The 25,725-nt window shown below is 41.3% G+C and overlaps 1 protein-coding gene across 4 annotated transcripts in view; it reads left to right on the forward strand.

The window, feature by feature from the left end:
• DST (dystonin) overlaps positions 1-25,725 on the forward strand; it is a 292,214-nt gene that overhangs the window by 19,617 nt on the left and 246,872 nt on the right. For 2 of the 4 annotated variants that reach the window (XM_053938621.1, XM_053938622.1), the window contains exon 4: positions 12,876-13,083. In XM_053938621.1, coding sequence (XP_053794596.1) covers positions 12,876-13,083 — 208 coding nt within the window. Of the gene's footprint in view, positions 1-12,875; positions 13,084-14,501; positions 14,593-25,725 lie in introns of those variants that run through there. The other 2 variants (XM_053938616.1, XM_053938617.1) reach the window with 1 other exon arrangement.

The raw sequence follows: 25,725 nt of genomic DNA on the forward strand, positions 1-25,725 counted from the left end.
GGCTGTATTATTTGTGCTGACATTCTCTATAGGTGACAGCTTTACATCAGCTTCATGTGGAGGAGAGTCCACACACATACTGCTGACATGTACTTTGAATTTTTGAACACAATGGAGAACTCTTGAGAACAAACAGAATTGTGTTTTTTAGGTTGGTGTCATTGCATGCAAGTCAAGGGAGTGTTTCACGTTGCTCCTTTCACAAACTGGGTACCTGATTCTGTTAAGTTTTCTGAAGGTATGGAAGGATGTGCAAAAATCTCTTGTGAGCGTGCTCCTGCCTAGCAATACTTCTCTAGGGCAGAGGGTTCTATTACAAGCATTTTGAAAATATTATCTATATTTTTAATAGTGCTTCTGCTCTGAAGCAAAGTATAAAGTGCAGCAAATTATTCATAGGTGGCCTTGAGCTTGTGTAAACATATGTGGCTCCTGAGCTGTGGGGTCAATTAGGTGTATAGTTCTGCCAAACAATATTTATATGACTATGAACATAATTGAAAAGAGATGCTGTCAAAGCAGCATCTTTTGACATCTCCATTGTTAAACAATTTGAAGAGCTCCTGACTCATGCAGCCACCAGGATTATTTACAATCATGACATGTAGTACCAAAATTTGCACTGTTTGTCATGATCACTCTAAGACATGGTAGATGAGACTGCAGAGACAGGGTGATAAATAAACCTGTTTTCTTCACTTTCAGATGTGAAAGCCCTCTTTCTACTCAAAAGCCTTGTACTTTACACATCCAAATATGATCTATTTTGCCCCAGAACTGTAGCAACAGCCTGTATTGAAGTGATTAGCTAGTGAATATTGTTACAAAGAAAATTATCTCTGAAATAACCTACAAAGAATAAACTGATGACAAATAATGATCTCAGAAGCACTGCTGATTGTAGGTATTCCTCAGGGTCTCCTAATTTACCTGTTTCTAATTATTTAAGGACTGGCCTTTGCTGAAGCAATTTAACTCCTTAGGAGTGGGTGCAGCATCACTACAAGTCGCTACATGGAAAACAGAGAGGGGTCAGATGTCTGAGAGGTCACATGTGGAAAAAAACCAATGTGGGCAGCTTCATTTGGCTCCACTGAGACTAATCCCAGGGCCAAAGTGAAACTTGCACTATGAATACCCTGATAAAGAAATAAGGAAAGCAAAGTTTGATCAATTTTTAATGCATGTAAAACCATAAACTGTCCCATTCATGGTCTTTTCAGCTATCCTGGTTTACTTATATGCTGTGTTTAAGCCTTAGAATTTATGGGAAGATCGGTATTAGAATTCTGTCTGAAAAATACTTAGGTTTTTTTTTAAAAATCTGATACCAAATAATTTATAGAAGTTCCAGAAGTCTCTCATTTCTGACGCCTTACTTGAGAATAATTTTTTATATGGATAAAGTTGTTCTACAGGGCCCTTCAGGAGTTTTTAATATGTCTCATTAAATTGCATTAATTTCATTAATTTCCATTTATTCTTACTCTGATGTTATGTACTAATTTTCCAGTACCACAATGTCCTTTACATGTTATTTGGATGACCTAAAACATATGAGATACAAATATTGCCTCTCACTCTGCACAAGATGTGGTTATTTCCAACTAGTAGCTATTTGATCTGTAGATTGCATTCGTATCTTCTTTCTTTTGGAGACATCTGCTCATGCTGGATTGTGTCTCCTGTGAATTGCATTTAGAAGCAAACTTGGCAAAACATTTTCATGCCATCTTTCACTTTCAGCATTTTTATTAACATTATATTAACGTTCTCAAATGCATGGCCAAGCTGTGAGCTGTCAGATTCTGCACACACGTGTGCACACACACATGCATGGGTCCTCTCTCAGGACAATCTGAGCACAGCCATAATGAACAAACACAGGGAACATGTGAATCCATATAAAAAGGGAAATAAGAACTGCATTTTTTTCATTTTTAAGACAGCTATGGTTTAGCTTGGCATGCAGCTAAACACGAACAGCACCATAGAACTGCTTGCTCATTCCCCTCAGTAGGATGGGGTAGAGAATAAGAAAAAGGTAAAACTTGTGGGTACAGAGAAGGTTTAATCAGACCAAAAAGGAAGGGAAAATAATGAGAATTATGAAACAATGTACAAAACAAGTGATGCCCAATGCAGTTGCACAGCGCCTGCTGACCGATGCCCAGGCAGTCCCTGAACAGGAGGCTGCCACGCTCAGTCAGCTCCGCCCAGGTTTGTTGCTCAGCATGATGCCATATGGTATGGAACATGCCCGTGGTCAGTTGGGGTCAGCTGTCCCAGCTGTGTCACCTCCCAGCTGCTGGTGCTGGCAGGGCAGCATGAGAAGGTGAAGAGTCATTGATACAGTGTCAGCCATGCTCAGCAGTGACTCAATCATCAGTGTGTTATCAACATTATTCTTACCTGAAATCCAAAACACGGCACTGTACCCGCTACTAGGAATCAAAATAACTCTACCACAGCTGAAACCAGGACAAAAATTTAAACAGTATTGATGGGCATTTTGAGAAGGTCCTGACAGTTTATTAGGTGATGGTTTCATAAAGTTTTTAACAAGATTTAAGCATCTGGCCATCTTAAACATTTTTAAAAATATCTCAAGGAACCTATTTTAGGTGCACAGCATCTTTGCAAATATGACTATTAATGCTAAATCCATTCATGTCTGAAATGAAGAGAAAGCTTTCAGTGGCCATTAGGTTGACTTTGAAATGAGTTATTTTTCCAAGAGACCGTTTACATCTCTTTTTTGGACTGCTTCTATGGCTTTTCTTATAGCAAGTAACTCCTCACTGATAAATTCTTCATAAACAGTTTTGCCCAGAGAGTTCATTTTCCTGCTGTTCTTCCAGCTTCTGTGACCTCCTCCTTTGCTGCCTGCTCCCGATTTCCTCTTGGCTGCTTTTCCCTCTCCACCCTGCAGCTCATCCATTGCATTACAGCAATTGCCCGTTTCTTCCACTCCTTCTGCCCAGCTCCTAGGCAGTTTAGGTTTTTGAAGGGATTTCTTAAAGATATATTGCCATGACTTTCACTAGGCCCGGGAGGTGATTGCACTACTATTTTAAAACTACTTTTTTCTAAAACACGATAGTGATATGTTAAGAATTAGATCTGGTATTTTAAATTATTATTGTCTTTCTAGTGGTTTTTTCCCTATACATGAGTTACTATGGCTATTAAGCATAGTACAAAAGAAACAAGTTAATTGCAGTAGGGCTAATAATTGGTAACACATGAATGGAAAAAGAACACAAGAAATAAGCATAGCAGTAACAGTACAAATCTATATTTAGAGCACCTTAACTGACTTCACTGCTAGCTCTTACTTGGAGAGTTAAGGTCATTTGAATTGATTGTCCCCTGTGGTGACAGATCATGCTTGTTTTGAATATATTTACTTAGATTTAAAGTTACATGGTTGAAAATTGCATCAAATCTGTTATTTTCTGTGCACCATTGCAAATTATCCTGTACCTGTGGGCAAAGTCCTCTAATATAGCAGGATTTTTCTTGATAGGTGAGCTGATTTAATACCATTTTTATTTTGTCTGAGCCAACTTTCACTCCCAGGGCAAATGCTTATTTAGTGAAAATGGGATGAGAGCTTAAACCAGTCTAACTCTCTTCCATCTAAAGTGTTCAAAGAGGGTCAAAGTGCACCCTTCATCCTTGCAGCTGAAGCTAACCTGCTACTAAATTAGAAGTGAATGAGAGGAAATATTCTTCAAATGTTGTATCTAAGGAATAGAGTTGTGAAACTGGCTTGAAAAATGGCTTCTTTTTTTTTTCCCATCATCATTTTGCCATGATTTCTATTAACTGGGATTTTGTGTTCATTGATAAATTTTTACTACATGCATGCAGCATAGCCTCACTGAGAAATTAAATTTTTGGCAGTTCAGAATTCTTCTTTTTTTAAAGCCCAGTGTCCTTCTAGGAGAGCTAGTAATAGAAACCTAAGCTGCTAAAATGTACTAGCAGTCTTAACTGTAAGAAAAAAAATGTTTTATGCATGTGATTATAAATCTCACTGGTAAATTCTGTACAGTAGCTGAAAGCAGGTTAAAAAAATTTAATCAGCTCTGATCTTATTGATAGTGTTGTTATTGATAGTGTTGTTTGCACAACTTAAAATGACGAGTAATTGTCTCACAGATGCATAGTAATTATAGTCTAAATGCAGATGTTTCCTTTTCCTTTACTGCCACAAGAGTCACTCTTGAGAGTTGTATTGTGTAACATCCTCCTGTGGCACATAAAAGTACATCTTTATATAGCAAGGGACTCCCTTATCCATTTGTATTTATATATAACACTACACATGGGTATGATGTTGAAAGAATAGTTTGGCAGAGGCAAGTGTTCTGATATTATCAAGCACTGGAATTAAGGTTCCACATGCAGCTTTGATTCAGTGGATTATGCATAAAGCCTGTATGTTGTCATACAGGCTTTAATTGTATGATGGTGTACTGGTTTTTCACAGGATGTACTCTGTATTCATCATAGGGTGGAATTGCTCTTAGGATGACTCTTATGTGTAGGAGTTCTGCTGCAGAAGTTGTAAAGTGTATAAATGAATAAAACAGGAGATTGCAGAGAAGACAGAGGATCTCTTAATTGTTTAGAAAGAGTGAGTTTTCTTTAAAAAGGGTGGGCACAGGGTCACTAAATAAGGTGAGCAACTGGTTTAAAACATTTTTTTATCTTCCTTGTTCTAAGTGCCTGAATCAAAGCAATGTAACTGGGTTTATAGAAGTTCTTAAGCTGCCATTCACCACTGAATTCTTTGTGTGCCATAGTCTTATTGACACGTAATATTAATAGCTTTTAAAAGTCAGATCCCTGGCATCTCAATTTGAGTTCGGTAAAAAAAAAATTGACCTCCTGGTTTAGTTTGCATCCTGTGTAATGGGAGTGAAGCTGTCAGATGCTACTGTAATGATGAGCACCAAAAACCAGTCTATTAAATAATAGTTCCTTCTTCACACTAGTATTTGAATAGCATGAAGTAAGTTAAGTTCTAGGGCTGCCCATTGAACGGAGGATAAAAACCAAAATACTGAATAACAGTTTGTGGAGTGAATATCACCCATCATTTGCACTAAATAAGAGCAAGACTTTTATTAAGAAAATTACTGAGGACATAATAGTAAATGATCACGTCATTATGACTGCATCATAATATACAAATAAACAGGCTAAACCAAGGCTGCATGGTGAACCTTAAGTCTGGGATTTGGTAATGTTTTAGTACTTAACTTTGCAGCCTTAACAAAAGTATTTCAGTAGGAACTTTGTATTTAATTTCCTACTGCTATTAAAAACAAAGTGGAAAAACTCAGCTGTGTAGCTCACTGGCAGGTTTTGACACTTTGCCTACAATATGGAAAATTCTGTTGGATTTCAGGGAGAGACTGATGGCATTTGTATTCCTCATATGAATCAGTAACACAGGGGAGGAGGTATTCTTTTTCTAGAGGAACTCTCAGATATTTGCTAATGGCTGGAGTTGGGGTGAAATTTCCCTTTTTTTTCCTTCCAGGCTTCTTAGGGCAATGAGCTTTCCTGTGCTCATTCTTCCCAAGTGTGGCTGTTTCTGCCATGTCTCCTCCAGCCTGCTCCTGACCTGCCTCTGCCAACTCCTTCCTCACTGTCCAGTCCCCACTCCTCTGCTGACCTTGGTCCTTCTGGTCTTGCTCTGCCAGTTCTTGTTTCACTCCTTCATGTCACAGCCCTTCCCAGTTTCTCCTGGTCAGTCCTCTCATTGCTCTGAGGCATTTGTTCAAGCTGTCTCCTTGATTTCTGTGCCCCCCCACGGCCCCTGGTTGCATACTCCATTCCTTGGCTCTTGTCTGTCTTCTCTGAAACCTTCCCACACACAGTTCATACCCTCCTTGTTCATTAAACTGCCTTGTTCAAAGCCTCTTGCAGAGGCAGCTCCAGTTTCATGCCAGCATGTTAGATCCTTAGCTCTGCCCCAGTCTGCTTCCTCCAGCACTGATGGTTACTAATCCCAACAGTTACCCTGCAGGTCCATCTCTCCTGTAGTCCTTATCCACAGAGTCTGCTGCTCCCTTGAATGCTTTCCAGCTGCAGCTCCCAGACTCTGTCAGTCTGCGTTTGTCCCTCGGGCTCTCAGTGCCAGTGTATTTCTCCAGCCCTTTCCTGCAGCGGGCCGGTTCCGGTGTTTGTCCTCTCCACATTCACATCACACGGCTTCTTCCTCTCGCTGGCTGCACACGGCTGAGCGAGTCACGGAGAGCATAAACGAAAGGTCTCCTGCCTCTCAGGTCTGGTGCCTGCCTTGCCCTGCTCTCCATGCCTCTTGTCCACACTGCCATCAACCTGAAATCATGGCAAGCAATGAGTAAATGCAAAGATTAGTTTTTCCTCTGGATCTCCAAGCTGGAAGGATCCTGGTCAGCTCCTTGGTGGGGATGGTAGGTGTCCCAAGTGTGGAGGTAAGAGCTGTGAGGGTGAAATTTGCTTGGTCATTCTGTGATGGTGGGGTATTGGTCTGGCAGATCTGAAACCCCTGAGAGACTGTTTAGGGGATGCCAATCTGAAGGGATTTTTCAGAGATGATACATTGAAGGCATTTTAGTTGAGAAATTTGAACCTTGATTAAAAAAGTCTGGCAAAATAACATTGGTAGTTACCTAGGAATAGTTAAATCAAACTATTTACCTTTGCAAGGAACAACTACTAGTAGGTGAGGAGAGATTAAAAGAAGTTCACTTGCTCAGCAAAACCAAAAGAAGGTGAGAGGAGATAGAATGCAAGCTACGAATACATTGGGGAAGCAGAAAAGGTAATTTAAGGAAATGAACCTTGTTGTTGTAGAAAAACCCCAAAAGACCAGGAGTAAGGTTGAGGTGGCAACTAGAAGATCCCTTGTAATCAAGACAGCAGGAAGTTCTGCAGCAGTTTTCCTGTCAGAGTAGTGAGATCAAATACAAACTTTAAAAGCTTTACTTTATACTCCCTGATGCCAGGGATAGCAGATGATATTTGTACATCAAAGACTTATCACTCTGACAAATGTAGACAGATTTTTAACAAAGATGGCAAAAGACTTATGTCTAGCTTAAAACATATTCGTATTTGAAGTATCCATCCCAAAGTTTACGGTCTTCTCAAAAAAGATCACTGGGATTTTTTTTTAGTGTTTACAAACATCTACTGGATGTTTTCATAATCTTGCTCTCAGGCTTCTCAGTCAGCTTCAACTAAAAATTTTCAAGAAAATTAAACCTTGGGAAGGAAGAATTTTCAAGCAAACTTAAGATTAAGAAACTCAAAATTGGTTTTATAAGAGAAAATGTCGTAATTTAATTATTAAAACTGGTGTGTGTAATGATAAGAATATGTATTTTCAAATAGTTTAATGTTGATTGATTGCTGGATCGAGTCTTCAAATTTAGTTCTAAAACATGGATGATAGAATAAACACCGAATGCTTATTTCCATCTTCTCCTACCTTAAGAAAGAAAGAAAGAATGTAAGTTCTCTCCGCAGAGCAAGTCGATATTGCCTTGATGTTTGAAAAGCCTACCTGTTTGCAAAGACAGTTTAACATAGAGCCAGACCCTGGATGATCAGGAGTTTCAGATTTAGTGTATTTGCCTTCCAGCTTTCTGCTTATTTTTTATGACATTAAAGACAAACCCAGAAACTCTGTGGTAATTTTCATATTTCCTGATAACATAGGTACTTGGAAGTATGGATATCCTCTTAAGTGAGCAGCACAGAACCAAAGAAAAAGATTAATTTCCTATATCTGCATCTTCATTGGTGATTTTTTTTTAAAGTCCTTCATCACTGGCTTTACACTGTCCTGGTTTGTACTTTCATTTGTGTGTTTTGAATTTTGGTCATTTCTGACAACATGCTAACTAACATACATACTAGCCTGATTACAAAATTGGATGTTTTGTGTTCTGCATTGCTTTATCATCTACTCAGGCTAAAGTGGTAAAGATTTACTAATGGGAACATTGAATTGCCCTAGATTTTGCCTTCAATTTGTTAACTTATTTTACTTTAAAAGTTGATCCACTTTAATATCATTCAGTCTGGGATGTTAAAGGACAAAAATAGCCATTTGCTTTCAATTGATATTCTAAATTATTTTAGATTAGAAGGAATTTTGCTGAAACACACTGAGTAAAATCATTATTCTAGTGCTTCATTTCTGTTGATATTTATCAATTTCTTGCAATGAGTATAATAAAAGAAAAAAAAAATATGTTCCAGGAATTCTGAGATAGTTTAGTATAAGTGAAATATAAATAACTCATAACTAAACTGAAAATTAAATGTCAGTCAGTGTTGACCTGTACTTCCCACAGCTTCCAAAAACCAGCATGAAAGGATTCACTACAGTGGACAATCTTCTTAAAGATAAAATGTGAAAGTACAAACTGTTCGATTAGAATTCAGCTGACTGGCACAGTCTCTGATGTGTCATAGGGTTGGGGAACTTTTGTAATATGAAGATAATTTGGTATCAGCCTTGAAGCAGATTTTCCCAGCTGGTTTGCCTGACCGAATTTAAAACCTGACCTCGGCTAATGCTTCCTCCCCCAGGAATGGCAGTGTACAGTCCCCGCTGTTCTTGACCCTTTCAGCTCCTATTTCCAGGTGGCTTACCTGATCTCTGGTGGTGTGCAATACTCTACACCATTTGCCAGCGACACCATCTTCCACTCAGTTTCTACTTGATCTTCTGCAATGCTTCACCTATGACAAACAGCAATTCTTTCCCTCCTCAGGGGAAATCATGCCTTGGAACTTGGCCCTCTAACAAGAAGTATACTAAATGCTTCTTTGAAATCATCGCCGTTACTGGAAACCAGCTCGCTTTTACAGCACGGCTGCCAGCCTGACTCTCAGGCGGCTCCTGCAAATCCCGATTTCGTGGAAGCCCGCCGGCAGCGGCGAAGGGAGCTGGGCTCTCCGCCGCGCCGCTCCCGCGGAGCCCTCCGCTCCCGGGACCCGTGTGCTCTGTGCACCCCCGTGCGGCACCGGCAGCGAACCGTGCCACGGGAATCCCGGCTTTGGATGCTGCCGGCTCCGCTTGGCTGAGCTGCCGTGAGACGCAGGGACTTCGGCGCCCTGAGTGCCCCGCGCAAACTGCGCTGCAGCTGCAGCCGCTCCTGCGGAGCAGCGACGGGGGCTGCAGAGAGGCCTCCAGGCTGCTGAGCAGCAGCAATGCGCAATCGGAGGCAGAGAATGAGCAGCCGTAGCAACTGCGCTGTGACCTTACAGGCCTTCAAGCTAAGAGCAGTCAAGCCCTGCCGCTTGCTAAGTCCCTAAGAATAGGCTGAGTAAGGATGATCAATATTTTATATTGGGGATATAAAAGACACTTCACTCCTGTAGCCCCCTGAAAAAGCATTGTGTATTATTAACTGGTGTTTTTCACTTGCACACAGCAATGTAATTTATATAGAAATAACAGAAGTGCCTCACATATTTTGATTTTAACAGAATATAACGACCTTTTTTTCCCCCACGTGTTGTCCTAATGGGCCAGGAACTTTTTTTCAGAATAGCACAGATGTTCTGCATTATTTCCTATTTTTTAAACTGATTAATATGTTTGATAATGGAATGCTTATTTGGGATTCACAACTCTATAATGGAAAATGTGTATGCTAGAAACATAGAGTCCAGTGGTATGAGTGGTACACAAACAGCGCCTATGTGCAAAAGAGGAACAATTACAGAATTTATATCAAAGCTGTTAATTTACTTGAGTACAGCTGTTCAGTTCATTATAAACACCTTTGGAATAGCAAAGTAAAAAATACCTAGGTGCTCAATATCTCTGTGTACACATTACTCGGAAGTATCTCCATGTTGAATAACAAAGTAGACTGTAATTAAGTTAGAAGTTGACATTTCTTAATGTTTTCCAGATTTTGTTGTTATGAAAAATTCCTTTCTGAACTTCGTACATTGCTCTGAAAATGAAACAACATGGTTCTTGAAGAGTTAAAAAGCTAAATTATGTTTTGATTATTCATTTGGTTACCGCATGTATCATTTAAGGCAGGATAACCTAAAAGCAGATAGCTAGTTGTAATACACACAGGTGCCAAAGACTGCTCTACTACTGCCTGTTCAGTTTGGTTCTCATAAAATATGAGTGGAGTCTTCTCACACAGCTTATCTTCCAGTATTGTTACAAAACTGACTAAAAGGCAGACTCCTTTTCCCTAAAACTGACATCTCAGTAGACCATTTGTAAGTGGTGCACAATGAACGACTACTCAACAGTGCTTTTGGCTTCTACAGGTAGGAGGAGATGTTATGAAATATAATAATGGGCTATGAAGGCCTCTTTTGAAAAAAGGAAACCCTACTGGATAAAATTTATAGCTTAGTTTCAAACATAAATCTGAGAGTTGAGAGATCTTCCCCAAAACTTCAGTAGCAATTTCTATTGTACTTTGTTCTTGCATATTTCAGGCTGCTACATAAATACTAACGAACTATTGCTATAGCACCTCACAACACTGTGTTTGGTCTCTTTCCATCTTTCACATTATAAGCTAGAAATGCAGAAGGTGACAAAGATGGAAGTCAGAATCTCTCTCTGTGGGTCTGTGTGATCCAAAGATACTGAGGGTTGCTAATCAGTCAAAAGAAGGTACAGGCCTGAAGCAGGATGTTCAGAGCTGGGATTAAAGGCAACACTTTCTCTTCTATGGCAAAATCTGGAGCAAAGGACAGGCTCAAAGGAACCTAATCCCTGACTAAGCACATGAGGGGCCCTGGTAGCCCCAGCTGGTACAGCAAAGTGCCCTACAGCAAGCTGAGCACTTCCAGCTCTTATCAGGAAGACACCTATATGTGACCATCCTGCTTTATGAGATCCAGTTTTAGCTTATTATACAAACTGACAGCAAAATAGTCTCTGCACTAAAACTAATTATGAAGGAAATCTGAGCTGGTATTAGACATCTCATGTTTCTGTTTTTCTGCGCTTACCTTTTGCTCTCTCCACATCACAATACAGTGAACGAGAATTCAGTTAATTGATTTTATGTATTCATTTTCTCCCTCATGACTCACATGTTTCAAACTTTACCATAGAGTACATTACAAAGAGAAAAGAGAATTGGGACAGAAATGAAGAAGGTCAGAAGGAAAAAACACTAATAAGTGATCTCTTCTTATTATAACAGATTATTTACCTTTATATTTTTTTTTTTTTACTTTTATGCAAAGCAAAGAGTGCATCCTGTTGTTTCTCTGGACTATGCAGATTCTGAGTTTTAAATGGGTAAAATACCCCCTCTGACAGTTGACAGTAAAAAAAAAAAAACAACGAGACAACAATACATTTTATCAGATCTCAATCACTGCACAAATTTCTTTTTTAAGAAAAGCTGCCCTTTAAGCTCCTTTATAGAAAAAAAAAATTGAGAAAAGGGCTACCATACAAGCTTAAAATACTATCTGGTTTAGTATCAAATCTGGAATCCAGAATGGCTGAATGGGGCTGTTGCTGTGCAAAAAATATGCTGGCTTTAAACTGAAAGAGGGTAGATTTAGATTAGATATAAGGAAGTAAACTTTCACTATGAAGTTCCAGTGAGGCACTGGAACAGGTTGCTCAGAGAAGCTGTGGAAGTGCTTAAGGCCAGGTTGGATGGGGCTTTGTGCAACCTGGTCTAGTGGAAGCTGTCCCTGACCCCAGCAAGGGGGTTGGAACTAGATGGTCTTTAAAGGTCCCTTCCAACTCAAACAATTCTGTGAGTCTATGATTCTACTACACCTGTAAAAGCTGACAACAACACGTAAAAAATAAAATAATTGGACAAGCATCAGGTTGCACTTTTGAAAGGCTGTAACAGTAGCTCCCACATGAAATGACAAATCAAACCCATCATTTTCTTGTCTCATGCGTTGGAGAAAACCACAAATCCCTTCAATCAGAAAATACAGAGCAAAAGTAATAGCACCTTGCTGTCCATTGTGTCCTGATAACATGTGTTTAATGATGTACCTTAAATTTCAACATGGTGCTGAACTGTTACTGTTCATACATCTCCGTTTCCCACTTTACCATAAACAGGGACGCAGGCATGGCAGCAGTCCTCTCCCTGTATCAGTGTTTATTTACGTTTCTGGAAGAGCTCTTTTTTGAGTAGCTGAGAAGCCTAATAGTGGATGCAGTCTATACATGACTGAAGGCTGCCCATCGTGCCCTGGTGCCCGAAGGGGCTGCTCCGAGAAATTGTGTTCCTTGCTTCCTTCTTTCCTTCCTTCCCTCCTCCCCTCCGTCCCCGTTAGCCAGCCGCGCCGGGCTGCCCCCGGGCACGCGGGGCAGGGGGAGGCCCGGGGCGGTAATAAAGAGCCCGCCTTGGCTCCCGGCGGGCCTGGGTCTGTCCCAGGGGCGGATTTACCAGTAGCTCGGTGATGGCAAATCTTCCCCTTGTCCTGGCGGGGGAGCCAAACACCTTCGATCTGTAGCCGGGAAGGTTGGTGGTTTTTTTTTTTTTTTTCGGCTGTTGTTGCTGCTGGTTTTATTGTTGGGGAAGTGGGAGGCTCATTTGCGAGCTGGTTGCCCAGCCGCAGGCCACGGCTCTACCCCGACATCCCTCCAAATGCACTCCCGCTAAAGACCGGCTAGTTTTTGGAGGATCGCCCTGGGCACGCCGCACACGCACCCTTTTCCCCCTCTAAATTCACACCAATGGTGAGCGGCGGCCCTCTCCCCTATCCTCCTTTCCCCGTGAGAAGCTTTTCCACGCCACGCGGGGCGGGTATTCGCCGGCGCCACCTGAGGCCCTTCGTCCCGAGCTGCTCCCCACGCACCCTGTCTGTCTGTCTGTCTCCCCGTGCAGAGCTCCGGCAACGCGTCCTACCGCTGCTCCATGTCGTCCTCCGCCGATTTCTCCGACGAGGAGGACTTCAGCCAGAGGTCGGGGACGGTGTCGCCAGCGCCGGGGGACACGCTGCCCTGGAACCTGCCCAAACACGAGCGGTCCAAGCGGAAGATCCAGGGCGGCTCGGTGCTGGACCCCGCCGAGCGGGCCGTGCTGCGCATCGCCGGTAAGGCGCGGTCGGGGGCGGCCGGGGACCAGAGGGACCAGACCCCGTCCCTTCTCTTTCAGAGCGCGGCCCCGCCGGGCGGTGACTAAGCTCTTTGGCCGCCTTTTTCGGCTGGGTGAACTGATGCGTGTGGATGGCGAGCCGAAACACGCGCAGGTGCGCCTATTAAACTTTCATGCGAAAAGGCATCAGCGGCCGGGGGCTGCAGCCGCGGCGGGGGCGGTTCAGCGGGGCCGGCGCTTTTTTCGGCCCACAAGGCCGAGGCAGCCTCCGGCAGCCCAGGGTGGAAGCGGCGCGGGACCGCCCGCAGCGCGGGGAGAGGCCGCGGCGGCCGATGATGCCCCGCGAGGGGCGGGGGACCAGGCGCCGGTCTTTGTCCGCTCGGGGCCGGGGCTGCGCTCGGGATGGACGGGGACCGGAACGCAGCCGTCCCGGTGTGCCGGAGGCGCCGACGGGCTCTGGTCCGCGGCCCGGCGACAACTGATGTCGAAAATAGGGCGGAGGCCCGCATCACCCTGGCCAAAGCTGGAAAACGCCTGCAAATGAATCCCGGAAAGATGCGGCGGTCCTCAGTGCTCCCTAGGGACGCCGCTGTTGTTCTCCCCAACCACCGCGATTATATATGCGCCTCCGTGGGTCTCTCCTGGGACAACATTTCCCAGAGTAACCCATCCTAGCGGCGCTATCAGCGGGGGCAGCGCTGCGGAGCCGGGCTCTCACCAGCCGCAGGATGCAGCCGCGACCGGGGGGGGTTGCGGAGCCGGCCGGCCGCGGATCTCGCCACCGCCGCCCCCAGCGGGCAGGGTGCGCAGGACGGGCAGGAGCGGCGGGCCGGGGGCAGAGCAGCAGGGACCGCACCGGAGCGGGCCCGGCGGTGGGGTCAGGGCCGGGGGACAGCGGGGGAACGCAGGCGCGGCGGTGACACCTGCGGCGGGGCCGCGCCCGCCCCGCCCCTCCACCGGGACTGCGGGAGCTCCCGGCCCCGCTGGCTGCCGGCTTGGGATCCCTCCCCACTCGGTCCCTGCCCGTGAGTGCAGTGTCCCCACCGGCCCCGTCAGTGCTGCAGGCGTCGCGTCCCCGCCCCGGCAGCCGCCACCCTCCTCGTCGCGGGGGAAGGCGGGGGCGGGAGGCGGCGGTGGAGCTCGCCGGCCCCGCAGGCGGTGCCTTGGCCATGGGGCTGGAGCCGGGGTCTGCGACGGGGAGGCGGCGGCTGCCGCTGGGCTGGTGCCGCCCCTCCGCGCTCCGAGGGGCGGCTACCGAAACCCGAGCGGCCGCGGGGGCGTTTCCTCGGCCGGGCTGGCAGCGCCTCCCCCCGCCCGCCCCCCGCCGGCTGCTGCCGGGGCTTTTCTTGTGCCATCTCCAAAGCCGCCGGCCGCCCGGAGCCGCACGGGCGGGCAGGGCTAGGCTAGCTGCCGGCCATGGCTGGCTACCTCTCCCCCGGCGCGTATTTCTACGCCGAGGAGCAGGAGTACCTGCAAGCCTACGAGGATGTCCTAGAGAGATACAAAGGTAGGGCAGTGCTCGCCGTGCCGCCGCACCCGCCCGGCCGCTCGCCCCGCCGGGTGTGGCGACTGCGGACCCGGGAGGCGCTGGTGGCCGGGTGGGGAAGATTGGTGGCCCCGCGTCCCTGAGGGGATCAGTCTAGGGGGAACGGACGTGGGCGTCTTGTGCGATAGATATAAATACCGTGTCACCTCACCAGTATGTGACAGCCGCTCCGGTGTGTTTAAAAGTCGCTTTTTCGAGTGCGGTGCGGACACAGGGATTTATGTCTCGATATGCATTCGTATTTAAAGCTTTGGTTTATTTTAACCTATTTATTTATTTATTTATTTGGACTAGGGCAAAGAATTGGCTTAGTTCGTGTAGCACCTGAGTTTTTTCATCGAATACGGAAACATAAGCAAAAAGGCATTTATCATGGTGAAGATGTATGCAGCTAAATTAATCCTGCTAGAAATGTAAATTGCATTGATTTCTTAAGAACATCGGGATGGAAAAGATGGTTTGGATGATTCACTGCTGTTTTTCAGTACATTTGCTAGTACTAAATCTGAAGAAGCTTATCAAGAGTGTTACAGCTTTGATTTTAATCCAAGTGTGAAAGGGATGGAGTTAACTCTTCACACTGAACCTTCATCCCTGAAATAGTTTTTACAGCATGTCACAGCATATGCTGACATTTGCAGTGCTGAGCCCTTTTGTAATGTTAGGGAATAAGAGGTTAGGTTTCATATCTGAAGTTTTTCAGCTGTATGTCTTCAATCAGTTCTCAAGATTTCTGTTAAATGGTTTCCACTGATGGGAATGGGAGTGGCATAGTTTAAGACAGCTTGATTTGAAGATACTGATAACTGATTTTATTTATTCTGTGTTGTTATTAGCAGTATTTTGAATAATAAACCCTCAACAGATGGTTATTTTAACTGTGAGAACTTGTTGGGTCGGAGTGTACTTTATACTGGTGTCACTTGCAATTTCATGTGTCATTAGCAGTATTGACTAATGACTCCTTTGTGTCTGTTGCCCATTGTGTCAATGCAGCAATGGAGCATGTGCACCGTTCCTGTATTCAAATGCATTAGTGCATTTTGGTTGAGAAATAATTACCATTTGATGATTGCCATCATCTTCAAAACCACATCTTTATTCCATTCTCTCTTTTTTTTTTAAGTCCTCAATTTATAGGCAGCTGATCTGATTTGTGCAAAATTTTGGAGCTAGTAGGCTGTTTACTTTTTAAATAAACACTGAGAAAGCTTGTTTTTCTGCTTTGGATCACCTTTTATTTCCTGCTAGAATTAGGTTTAATAAGGTTCTTTCTCATACCAATTACTTGCTTAAAAACATGGGAAAGAGATTAGGCCCAATTTCCCTATTTCAATGGGAGTTTTATCAGGAATGGGACTGAAAGGTCCGGTTTTTATAGGGGGAACAATAGGATTTTAATTAAATAAACTCTGAAAGCTAATTTACATCTCTGTAAGAAATAAACCACTTTCTGCAAGTATTTGAGTATATCTCATTGTGGGAGTAACACAAAGTCCATTCATTTGCCTTTTTCAGTGACCCCTGAATCCTGAAATTATTTGGAAGGATCCAATGTCTGTTGTCTTAGTTTTTAGTGTAATATTTTGTATATTGGTATGCTGTGTTTTGCTGCTCAAGATAGACTTTATTAAGCTATTTGGAGCAAAGGTAAAAGTTTGGACTTGTTTTAATTAAGATGTATTGGAAATCTGGAAAGCACATTACTTTCTGAAATGTGTTTTCAAGCCAGTCATGATTTCCCATTCGAGTCCCAGTAGTATGACTTCACTACAGCAATTGTTGTTCTGATGACTTGCTATGGGAGCTGATCTAATCAGAAAAGAATTGCTACAATATAGGCTTTGAAGAGGGAGTGCCATTTCTCTGATTTTCTCAGTTTTGTAAACGCCTCCTTTAGTAAATTTCTTAATCAAATGTGAACTATGTTGGCTTTATAAGACAAGCTTCAATCTGTAATTTTAATGCTGATAGTTCTTTTTTTTTTTTTTTTTCCTTTTTACAGTCTGCAGAATGCTTCATACTCATCTAGGCCATTATCAGGGTGCCAAATTATCTATGTCCCAGCTGTTGAGTACTGTAACTAGCAGAGTCAGCTGTACAAAATTCATTGCCTGTCTTGGAAGGCTTGGGATCCTATGATGCCACATCATTAAGATGTTCAGGCAGTTTGACTTAGGAAGATAGAAGCTGCCCTTTGTAATTGTAGAAAAGTAAAATTTTACTCTTCCTCTGTTTCTGTTTCCAAAGTAGGCTGCAGATTTTGAAGATCATGCAATACCAAGTACCTTGTTGTTTTAAAAATTGAAAGCCAGATATTTGTGTGTCTCCAAATTCTGTCTGCTGATCACGTCTCTGGCTGTGACAGTAAATAATTAGGCAACTGTTTGCTAAATCTGACATACCACTGAAGTGCTGTTTGCAATGGGAGAAGAGAGAGTTGTTTTCTGATCCCTGGTTGCTGGCTGTCAATTTTTTTTTTCTTGATTAGTAATTATTTGGCAGTATTTCTAAAGCATTTTGATGGAGGAAAAAAAGTCACATTATCGCAGATGTTTTAGAAATCAGGTTGAATCCAGGGGATTCAACTTATTCAGGGGAGAAAATTGCTTCTTTGTTGGTAGCACCTCTAAGAATTCAAAGGCAAACCCTTTATTATGAGAGTAGCAATAAAACATCTAGTATAGTTTATCTGAAGTATTTTACATATTTCACAGCTTGTTTATGACTGAATGGTAATATGAGAAATCATACAAATATTTGTTAATGTAATGAAGATTCAACATTTTCTCAAAAATTGTATTTGAGTTCTCTGGGAGGTTGTAAAGAACTTCAAAAATTATTCTTGGTGCTCTGTAAGTTACCTCACAGTTGCCTGGGAACAAAATGTTATGAAATTATTAGCTGTAGCCTTTTTGATAAAGAAAAAAAAGTGCAATAGCATTTAATATACTTTTCATTTTTAAAGCATTAAATGCCATCTCTGTCATATGGCATAGGAATGCATTGTTTGGTGCCATTATTATTTGAGCATTAAATATCTGAAGATGATGATTTTAAGCTGTGAGTGCAGTACATTCCTTAGATTTCCTCTGCTATCAATCTGAAGTAATAAACTGATAATCAAGTTTATATATATAAATGTATCATCCATCTGAAATGGTCACTCTTTAATGTATTTTTCAGTTCAGGTGGTAAACTTTTATTTGAATAGCAGTTGCAACAACCCTTTTCTGAAAGATTTTGAACAGTTGTGTAACTAGGCTGTCTCCATTTTGACATCATTTTTGATGGGGTATATCTGTTAATGGCAGCATGACTGCAGTACCTGGAAAAGCTAATTCATGGAGTAAAGTGTTGAATAAATCATAGTTAATTCAACAACGTTCTTTAATTATGTAAGCCCTTAAAGTTTGAAATATATAGGGTTATCTGGGCTGTGCAGTGCTTTTAATGCTGTAGATTTATACATCTACATTTACAGGAAACAGATCTATTAAAAAACTCAGCTTGACATGACTGCCCATGAAAAATACAGTCTTGCTGTTCAGAGAATTCACTAAATTGTTGCTAATGCTAGGAAAGGTGTCACATGAATATTTTGTTTGCATTGGGTGCCTGATTAGTGCTTCCTTTGGGTACTTTGGGCTTACTGCATAGCTCTTGTGTCCGTAGGAAGGAGGGATAAATCTGGGAGACAGCAAAACTCAGGTTGGGTTGTTAAATGTTGGTACATTCTGTTTCACTGTTGGCATTGCTCTCTTGCTTTAAAAAGATCTGTAATACTCCACATCCAGCTGAAGCTCAGCAAACAGCCCTGGTTCTGTATTCTGAGAACAAAGACACTGGAGATGGACGAGAGCTAGCAGGTCATCTGATGCATTTTGTTGCCTGTGTAGGGTTCAGAGACAATGTAGTTTGTTCTAATGATTGATTGAGGGCACTGTCAAGTAAAGCTGTTCTGACATTGGGTACAGGTTTTGAATTAAGATAGAAACAATAGATGCCTGTTGTCCAGCTCCTTTGAGCTGACTTCAAGAAGGGAGCATTTGCACAGAATGGTTTTTATACACCTGAAAATGAATTTTAGGAATTTGGAGGCTCCTAAATGTGTTAGGTATCAGATTTAGTCCAAGGATATTTTTTTCAGAGATGACTTCATAGAGCAAAGACAGTAGGGGCCATGATAGATGCTCCTGGCTCTGGAATATGTGAATTTCTGAATTTCCTTGTTTATGCTTTGAAGTCGGGGAGCTGAATTTTTAGTCAGCAGAAATCATGCTCTTCTGGGCTCTCAGCTGTGAACTAATTGGATCTTCTGCTTCAGGGTTCTGATTTTGAATGCAGAAGGAAATCCTGAAGTGAGTAATTGATTAGGTAGCTTCCACTATAGATAGTTTTCTTTGACCTCTTTTCAGGTGCTGGCAGTATCTAGCCTCTGGCCTTGGGATTGATCACTTTTCCTTTTTTTTTTTTTTTTTTTTTTTTTTTTTTTTCAAGTGGGAAAGTTATTTTGGCTGACTATTGGGCACATGTGGATTATCCAGCTGCATGTCACCTAATCCTTTCTTTGCCACCGTGTCAGTCTTCAGCAAGACAGCCCTGTTGTTTCCCATATTCCTAGCACATTGCCTACAGCAGGATTCCCTCCCGGGAAGGAAGAATTGTAGCCAACAGAAAATGCCTTCAATTAGGGATGGAAACATAATAGCTTTTGTGCTGTCTGAAGTTGGGCAAAATTAATGGTCAACTTGGGCCACCTAAAATGCAAAACCTGAAGTTTTACTCTGTTTCAGCATTCCTCCTTATTTAAAGTGGAAGTTCTGACTTTTAAAGGGCTTGGAGATGGGCTATTTCCTTGAGTACATTAATCTTAAATATGAACCAGATCTTGCTGATTTGACTTGTATGAGGTGTTCACTTGAACTAAAGTGAAGAGGTCTTGGAGTAAAATAGAAAGAACCTGAATGTTGGGCGATTCAGTGAGGTTTGTGTAAAGGCCTTGAGATTTGGGCAGCATTTTCTGAAGCTGAGTTTGTTGGGATACATAAACTGTGGCAGCTTCTCCATGATTTTAATAGGTACCTGGTTGGTTTACTAAGGCAGACAGAATTTGGCCATTGATTCAAATATCTTTTATATATGAATTGGAGAAGACATCAAAGGTCTGCTTCTTTGCTTTTCTGCTACTTCCCAATTCCCATTGAGTCAGCAACATCTTTTTAGTAGAACTCATAGGAATATTCCGTAATTATCTTTTTAGGATGAAAACCAAGAGGTGGTCAGGTATGAGGGGAGGAAAAAAAGGAAAATTAACTTCAGTCACTATAGAGTTAAAAGTTTTGTTTTGTCTCAATCTATATTTCTGGTTGAGGCATTGATAATAGTTTTCTGTGGTCAACTTGGCTAATTTCTAGTGGTATTTTGCTTGAAAACCAGATTATGCTTTATTATTTTTCCTTTACACTATTTAAAACAAGCCTGATTTGAGGAATTTATTCCATCATTTCAACATGTACTTGGAATTAAGTACTTTGTAAAATAAAAATGGGCTTATTCACATGCTTGAATTTAAGTGCAAGTATTTTATAAGTTCAGGCTTACAATAATAATGTTTTGTAAATGTCAAATATGAATGCAGCTTATTGCTGCATGCCTGAAATGTTTCCTGTAAAACATCATTAAAGCCGTTTAATTTAACAAAGCCTTGTTTTTCTGTAGTGGGTGAAAATATTCATGTGCTGAATGCTTCCAGTCAGCCCAGCTTTCAAACAGGTGAAACAATGCTTACAAAGACACTTCAGTCTGCTGGTCAAATCCTGAAGGGCATGTTAATAGCCAGATCTTACAAGTTGATCTGTGTAGGCAGACTTGGTGCTTTTGTAGGGGAAAGACTGGCTTTGGAACTGGCTTTGGAAACCCACCCACACAAGGCTCTTCCCAAGACTGGGGCCCAAGTAATAGTTGATCCTTTGATAAGGCATATTCCTCCTAAAGTCAGGCCTCCTGTAGGGAATTCCAATTTGGCTGTAGCTGCATTAAAAGCAAGTCAGCGTGGCTCCAGATTTAATTTTATTTTACCTGGTGAGTACATAATTTTGCTGTGGAGCGTTAATCTATGAATTTCTTGGATTTTGTACGAGATGAAAATAGCTGCCAATAAATCTGTGAAAGGGTGCAGATTCTAGGCAAATGTATTGAGGGTTAAATTCTGCACCTTGCAATCACACAATTAGTGTAGCTATTTCTGTAAGAGAAGGATTAGGTCTCTGATGGGCTTTCCAGTGGCATAGGCCAAAATCTGCTCTTGATTATAGCCACATGGCCCTTTTGAACTTGGTTTGCTTTTAAACATATCTTCATTGTTCAGATTCATAGTTAATATATGAAATTACAGTATTTAATGATGTGTTCTGCAATGCGTATAAATACAGATCAGCAATTAAGTGGGGTTCATAACCTAATTGGAAAACTAAATTAGTTTGGCCTGAGGTTCAGGTATCCAGCTATCTGACAGCTATGACACTTGGCACCACGTGGATCTAAAATTAGTAGAGCTCTTCTATACTGGGATTAGAGACATGTGTGTATGTTTTAGTTCATAAAATGGGTAAAAGTCTGACTCTGTATACAGCTTTCAGAGGCATGTTTTGGGCATTTTGCAGATGAGACTATGGGTGAACAGAGAAGGTCCAGAAAGTTTCTTGCTGGATACTGAAATGGATATCCTGTCAAAGTCTGCTCATAGACTTTGCTTCTGCCTGATCAGATTACCCTCTGTGTGCTCCTCATGTGACAAGTCTCCTAGGCACAGTAGAAGCAGCATTAGAAAATGAGTGTAATCATTTGGACAGACATTTTACAGTAATATTAATGATAAAGCATCCTGACCTGTTCAAGCAAAAGAGCTGTTTTTGAAAGAGAAATGACACTTTCAGTGCTGTGGTTTTTATTCAAACAAAACTTCTGTTAATTTTGGTGGGAGTCAGGAACTTGGCTATTGATGTTTATAAATATTTAATGCTTTAAGTTACTTTGCCTTTAGATAAATTTTTAATTTTGAGATAAAGGGTTTACGTTACATCTTAGGAATTAGGAAATGGCTAGAGCACTTGTCTGGAGAAGCCACTGCTGTGTAGTTGTATATAACTTCTGGGAATAAGGTATTATTGCTAAGGTAGTTATGGTTTCAGAGTAGGATATTTTCAAAAGAACATATAGCAATGTGATTGCACGTCCCAATGACCTTTAATAGCAAATAGGCTCTTCCCTGCTGTTTGTGCCTTGGAAGTTTTCCTCCAGTGACTATACGTTCATTATGGAGATCATAACCTGATGTTGGAAACCATTTCATAATACCATGTATTACAGATCAGTTCTGCATTTAAAATTCAGTTTTTGAAATGTTTTAGATATGAAATCTTCTCTGGAGAAAAACTAATAATAATTTTTAGAAAGAAAGTTGATTTAAGAATTAAAAAGAACATACTTTTCAAACATACTGAAATTTTCTTTGTAGAGCAGACTTGTTAGGCTTTATGCCTTCTACCCTCTCAATTTTTAACAAAGCAATCACTGAGAAACATTTGTTGTGGTTTTGGGTGGGTTTTCATTTTGCTTTGCTGGAAATTTTTGTCTACCTCCAGTTTACACTGGAGTTAAAGCAGCCTTTGGCTCAGTATCTCTTTAAAGTAGAGAAGAACAGACACAGATGAGCCACAGGAAGAAAGCCAAAGTTGATTAGGTCCCTTGATGAAATTACCTTATAATTTTACCATGCTCAACCGGATACTTTTGCACTGTATTCTTTTTTCAATATTTTAAAATAGAGCCTTTGTTAACAAAGTCCATATAGTTCTTGTGAGGCCAGATCTATCCCAGCTCTGAGAATATTCACCCAAATTCTCATTTTCTGCTGTTGCAAATTGTATTAAGTGAAATCACATTAGTTCTTGCAGACCTTGTATGTTTCTACTTAAATCATACATTTATTTTTGCTTTCTCATGGATATACATTTCCTTCAGATCTTGGATTACACTGAGTCCAGCCATCCAACATGCTGTTTAAAGTGGGTGTATGGTAGGACTGAGCAGCATCAAACAGCAATAATCTAATTTATGAAGATTATATTAGTATCCTAGAAACAATACATGTTTATGCCTTCATATTTTGCCTGTCATACTGAAGCATTTTTTTTTTGCTTTGGGAACAACATAATACTCAGGAAAATTTAAAGAATAAAGTTTACAGTTTGAGAGCTTGTGTGTCTCTCCAAATAATTTGCAGTTTAATACCAAATATAAGGATTTGATTAAATAACAATAGCAAATGGGTGATCATCTTTATTCTAAGCTTGAAATGCACTTTGAATTTGGTGCCTAGAGTTTTGTAGCCATATCAGTGGCAACGCTGTTGCAGGTCTGCGTGTATAACTAAATTGTTGATGGATCTTTTGTATAATTTGTTCTGGATACTGTTTTTTCTCTTTGCAATATGCTTTGAGTCTACTCACTTCTGATCTTTGATCATTTTGCTTTTTTTGGGAATACTTCTTCATTGGAGGTTGGGGGAAGTTTATTTTTTTAAGACTTTGTTCCTAGCATCTGGAAGACCCTCTACCCTTGGTTCTCCTTTCTTCTTTCCTTCATTACTTTTAAATCAAATTTTAGCAGTAGGTTGGATTCCTCATGGGCCTGCAGGCAGAAGATGGGTTTCCTTTGAGATGCTTCTTGTGGAGTTGAATTGTACTTCCTCATCAGGCTGGTCCCTTCCCTCTCATGATGAAAAAAGAAAAGTTCTCTATTCCATTCTCCTTCTGCTGCCACTGGCACAGAGATTGCTTGAGCACTGGCTCTAGTCTAGGAAGCAGTGTGGGCTTCACTCCCTGAACTGTAGTTAAAGCTGTTGAGACATCTTTGAGCTTTTCCTTATCATAATGAAATGTAAAAACTGTGTGTGTTGAATTAGATTTCTCAGGCTATGTGGCCACGTGCTGGTTCCTGCTGTGAACTTGAGTTCCTAGAGTCAGGATCAAGCCTGACTGGAACTTGAGTATCAGGTCATGCACTCTGTGTCCTGCTGTGAGAGAAATTCAAGGCTAGTTTAATCCCTGTCAGAGAAAGTGCAGAGAGAGAGAACACCACCAAGGGGACAGACAGATCACTTCTGAAATGACTTTCTTTTGCTCCTGTCTTCAGTACTCTACTTGCACCTGGATGTGTGAACATTGCTGCTCAGGGTGAGAGAGTCAGTCTGGTTTTGCACTACCAGTGACAGCAAATGCTCCCGCCCTGCTGTGTGCGCCCAAGTTAATTATGAAAAACACCAAGATGTTTTCTATATCTTAACTGCAATTGAAATGCCAAAGATTTGTTTTCCATGTGTTGGCTTAATGGCTTGGCTGATAAATAATTTTAGCTTGATTTATTTGCTTTCTTTTTTCTGAGGAAATAAACAATGCTCACAGTATTTCTCTTGATGACTTGCAGTTACTGTTGACCAGTGGCTTAAATGCTATATGAAATAATGGAATCTGCTTGCAATTTTATTTTGTCAGTATAGCAATAAGCAAAAGGGAGTCCAATTAACTTTTTGTATTTTCACAATTCTTTTTCAGTTAAAATGTTTTTACTTCAATATTTCAAGATTAAAAATCTCAGCTTCTACAAGTTCTTTCTGTGCCATGGTACTAAAGCATTTAATGGCTGTACATATTCTTCAGTGCTCCTACTATTGATGTACATTGTGATGTAAGTGTGATTGAATGTAGTACTTTCATTGCATTACTGTTTTATGTAGCTTATCTTTGATATGAATTTAAGAATTCCCTTTGATTATTTTTTTCTTTTAGGTAGTTCTTGAATACCTAGTATAAAATTTATTCATCTGTATGCAGTTAACAGACAGCTTTCCACCAGTAGTTTTAGTAGTTCAGAGATGCTTTCTTCTGTTTTTAATTTCCTTTTTTTTTTTTTTAATTTTTATTTTAATCATATTTCCTATCTTGCCATTTCTAATAATCCTTCTGGTTTCTCTGAGTGAGTCTGAGTCTTAACATTTTGGAGTTCTCCCAATCTGAACACATTGGTATCATCAGACAAGACTGAATGTTTTTGTTTGCTGCTCTCACCAGCTCTTTAGTAAATGTAGAATGCATTGTTGACTTCTGGAAAACCACACCATTTTATCATGTTGGAAGACAGCCAAAATTCAAGACTTTATTGTTCTGTAAGTAATTTTTCAGGCTACGAAAGGATTGTTCCCTATATCCTTGTTGGTTTTATTTCGCTTTTGTAAATACGAGTTAAATTTCCTTGTATTTACATGTACACACACACATATGTATATATAGCCATACATATATCTGGTTTTGTTTTTAACTCAAAGGAAATCAAACAATTATGGAGAAATTTGGTTTATCATGACAGAAATTATGGGAACAGGCTGCCCAGGGAAGTGGTGGAGTCACCGTCCCTCAAGGGATTCAAAAAGCACGTAAATGTGGCACTTGGGGACATGGTTTAGTGGTGGACCTGGCAGTGTTACTTTTAAGTTTGATCTCAGTGATTTTGGAGCTCTTTTCTATTCCATTATGGAACATTACATTATATTACATTACATCACAATTTTCCATTATGAGTATTGTTCCCAGTACTTTAGGTTTGGTTTTGTTTGTTTTAGTTTGTGCTTTCCAGTTACTTTTGGTGGAACTTATCAGAGCTACACCAGTAATCTCTCAAGCTTTTTCATTTATTTCTTACAAATTATCTGGATATCTATTTTAGTGAACATTTTTTTTTCTCTGATACCTTAAGTCCATTCTGAATCTGTAGTTAGTTGGTAGTAGATGGCTATGTATGGTGCTTGTAGGTGGATGTGTTTAGGTTTTCTTTCTAAATAATTTATTATTTGAGACTTCTTCCTCTGATGAAACTTAGTGATTTTTCTGTAAAGGAGGCTGTGGGGAAAGGAAAAACCAAATGTTGTCTTAAAGCCTAGGTCCTTTCTCAGTAAAGAATTCATTCAGATACGTCACCTTTGCAGTGGCTCGTCTATTCTCACCACCTTCCTGATTCTGATCATCTATGAACACG

Source organism: Vidua chalybeata, chromosome 3, assembly GCF_026979565.1.
Source record: "Vidua chalybeata isolate OUT-0048 chromosome 3, bVidCha1 merged haplotype, whole genome shotgun sequence".
Lineage (NCBI taxonomy): Eukaryota > Metazoa > Chordata > Aves > Passeriformes > Viduidae > Vidua > Vidua chalybeata.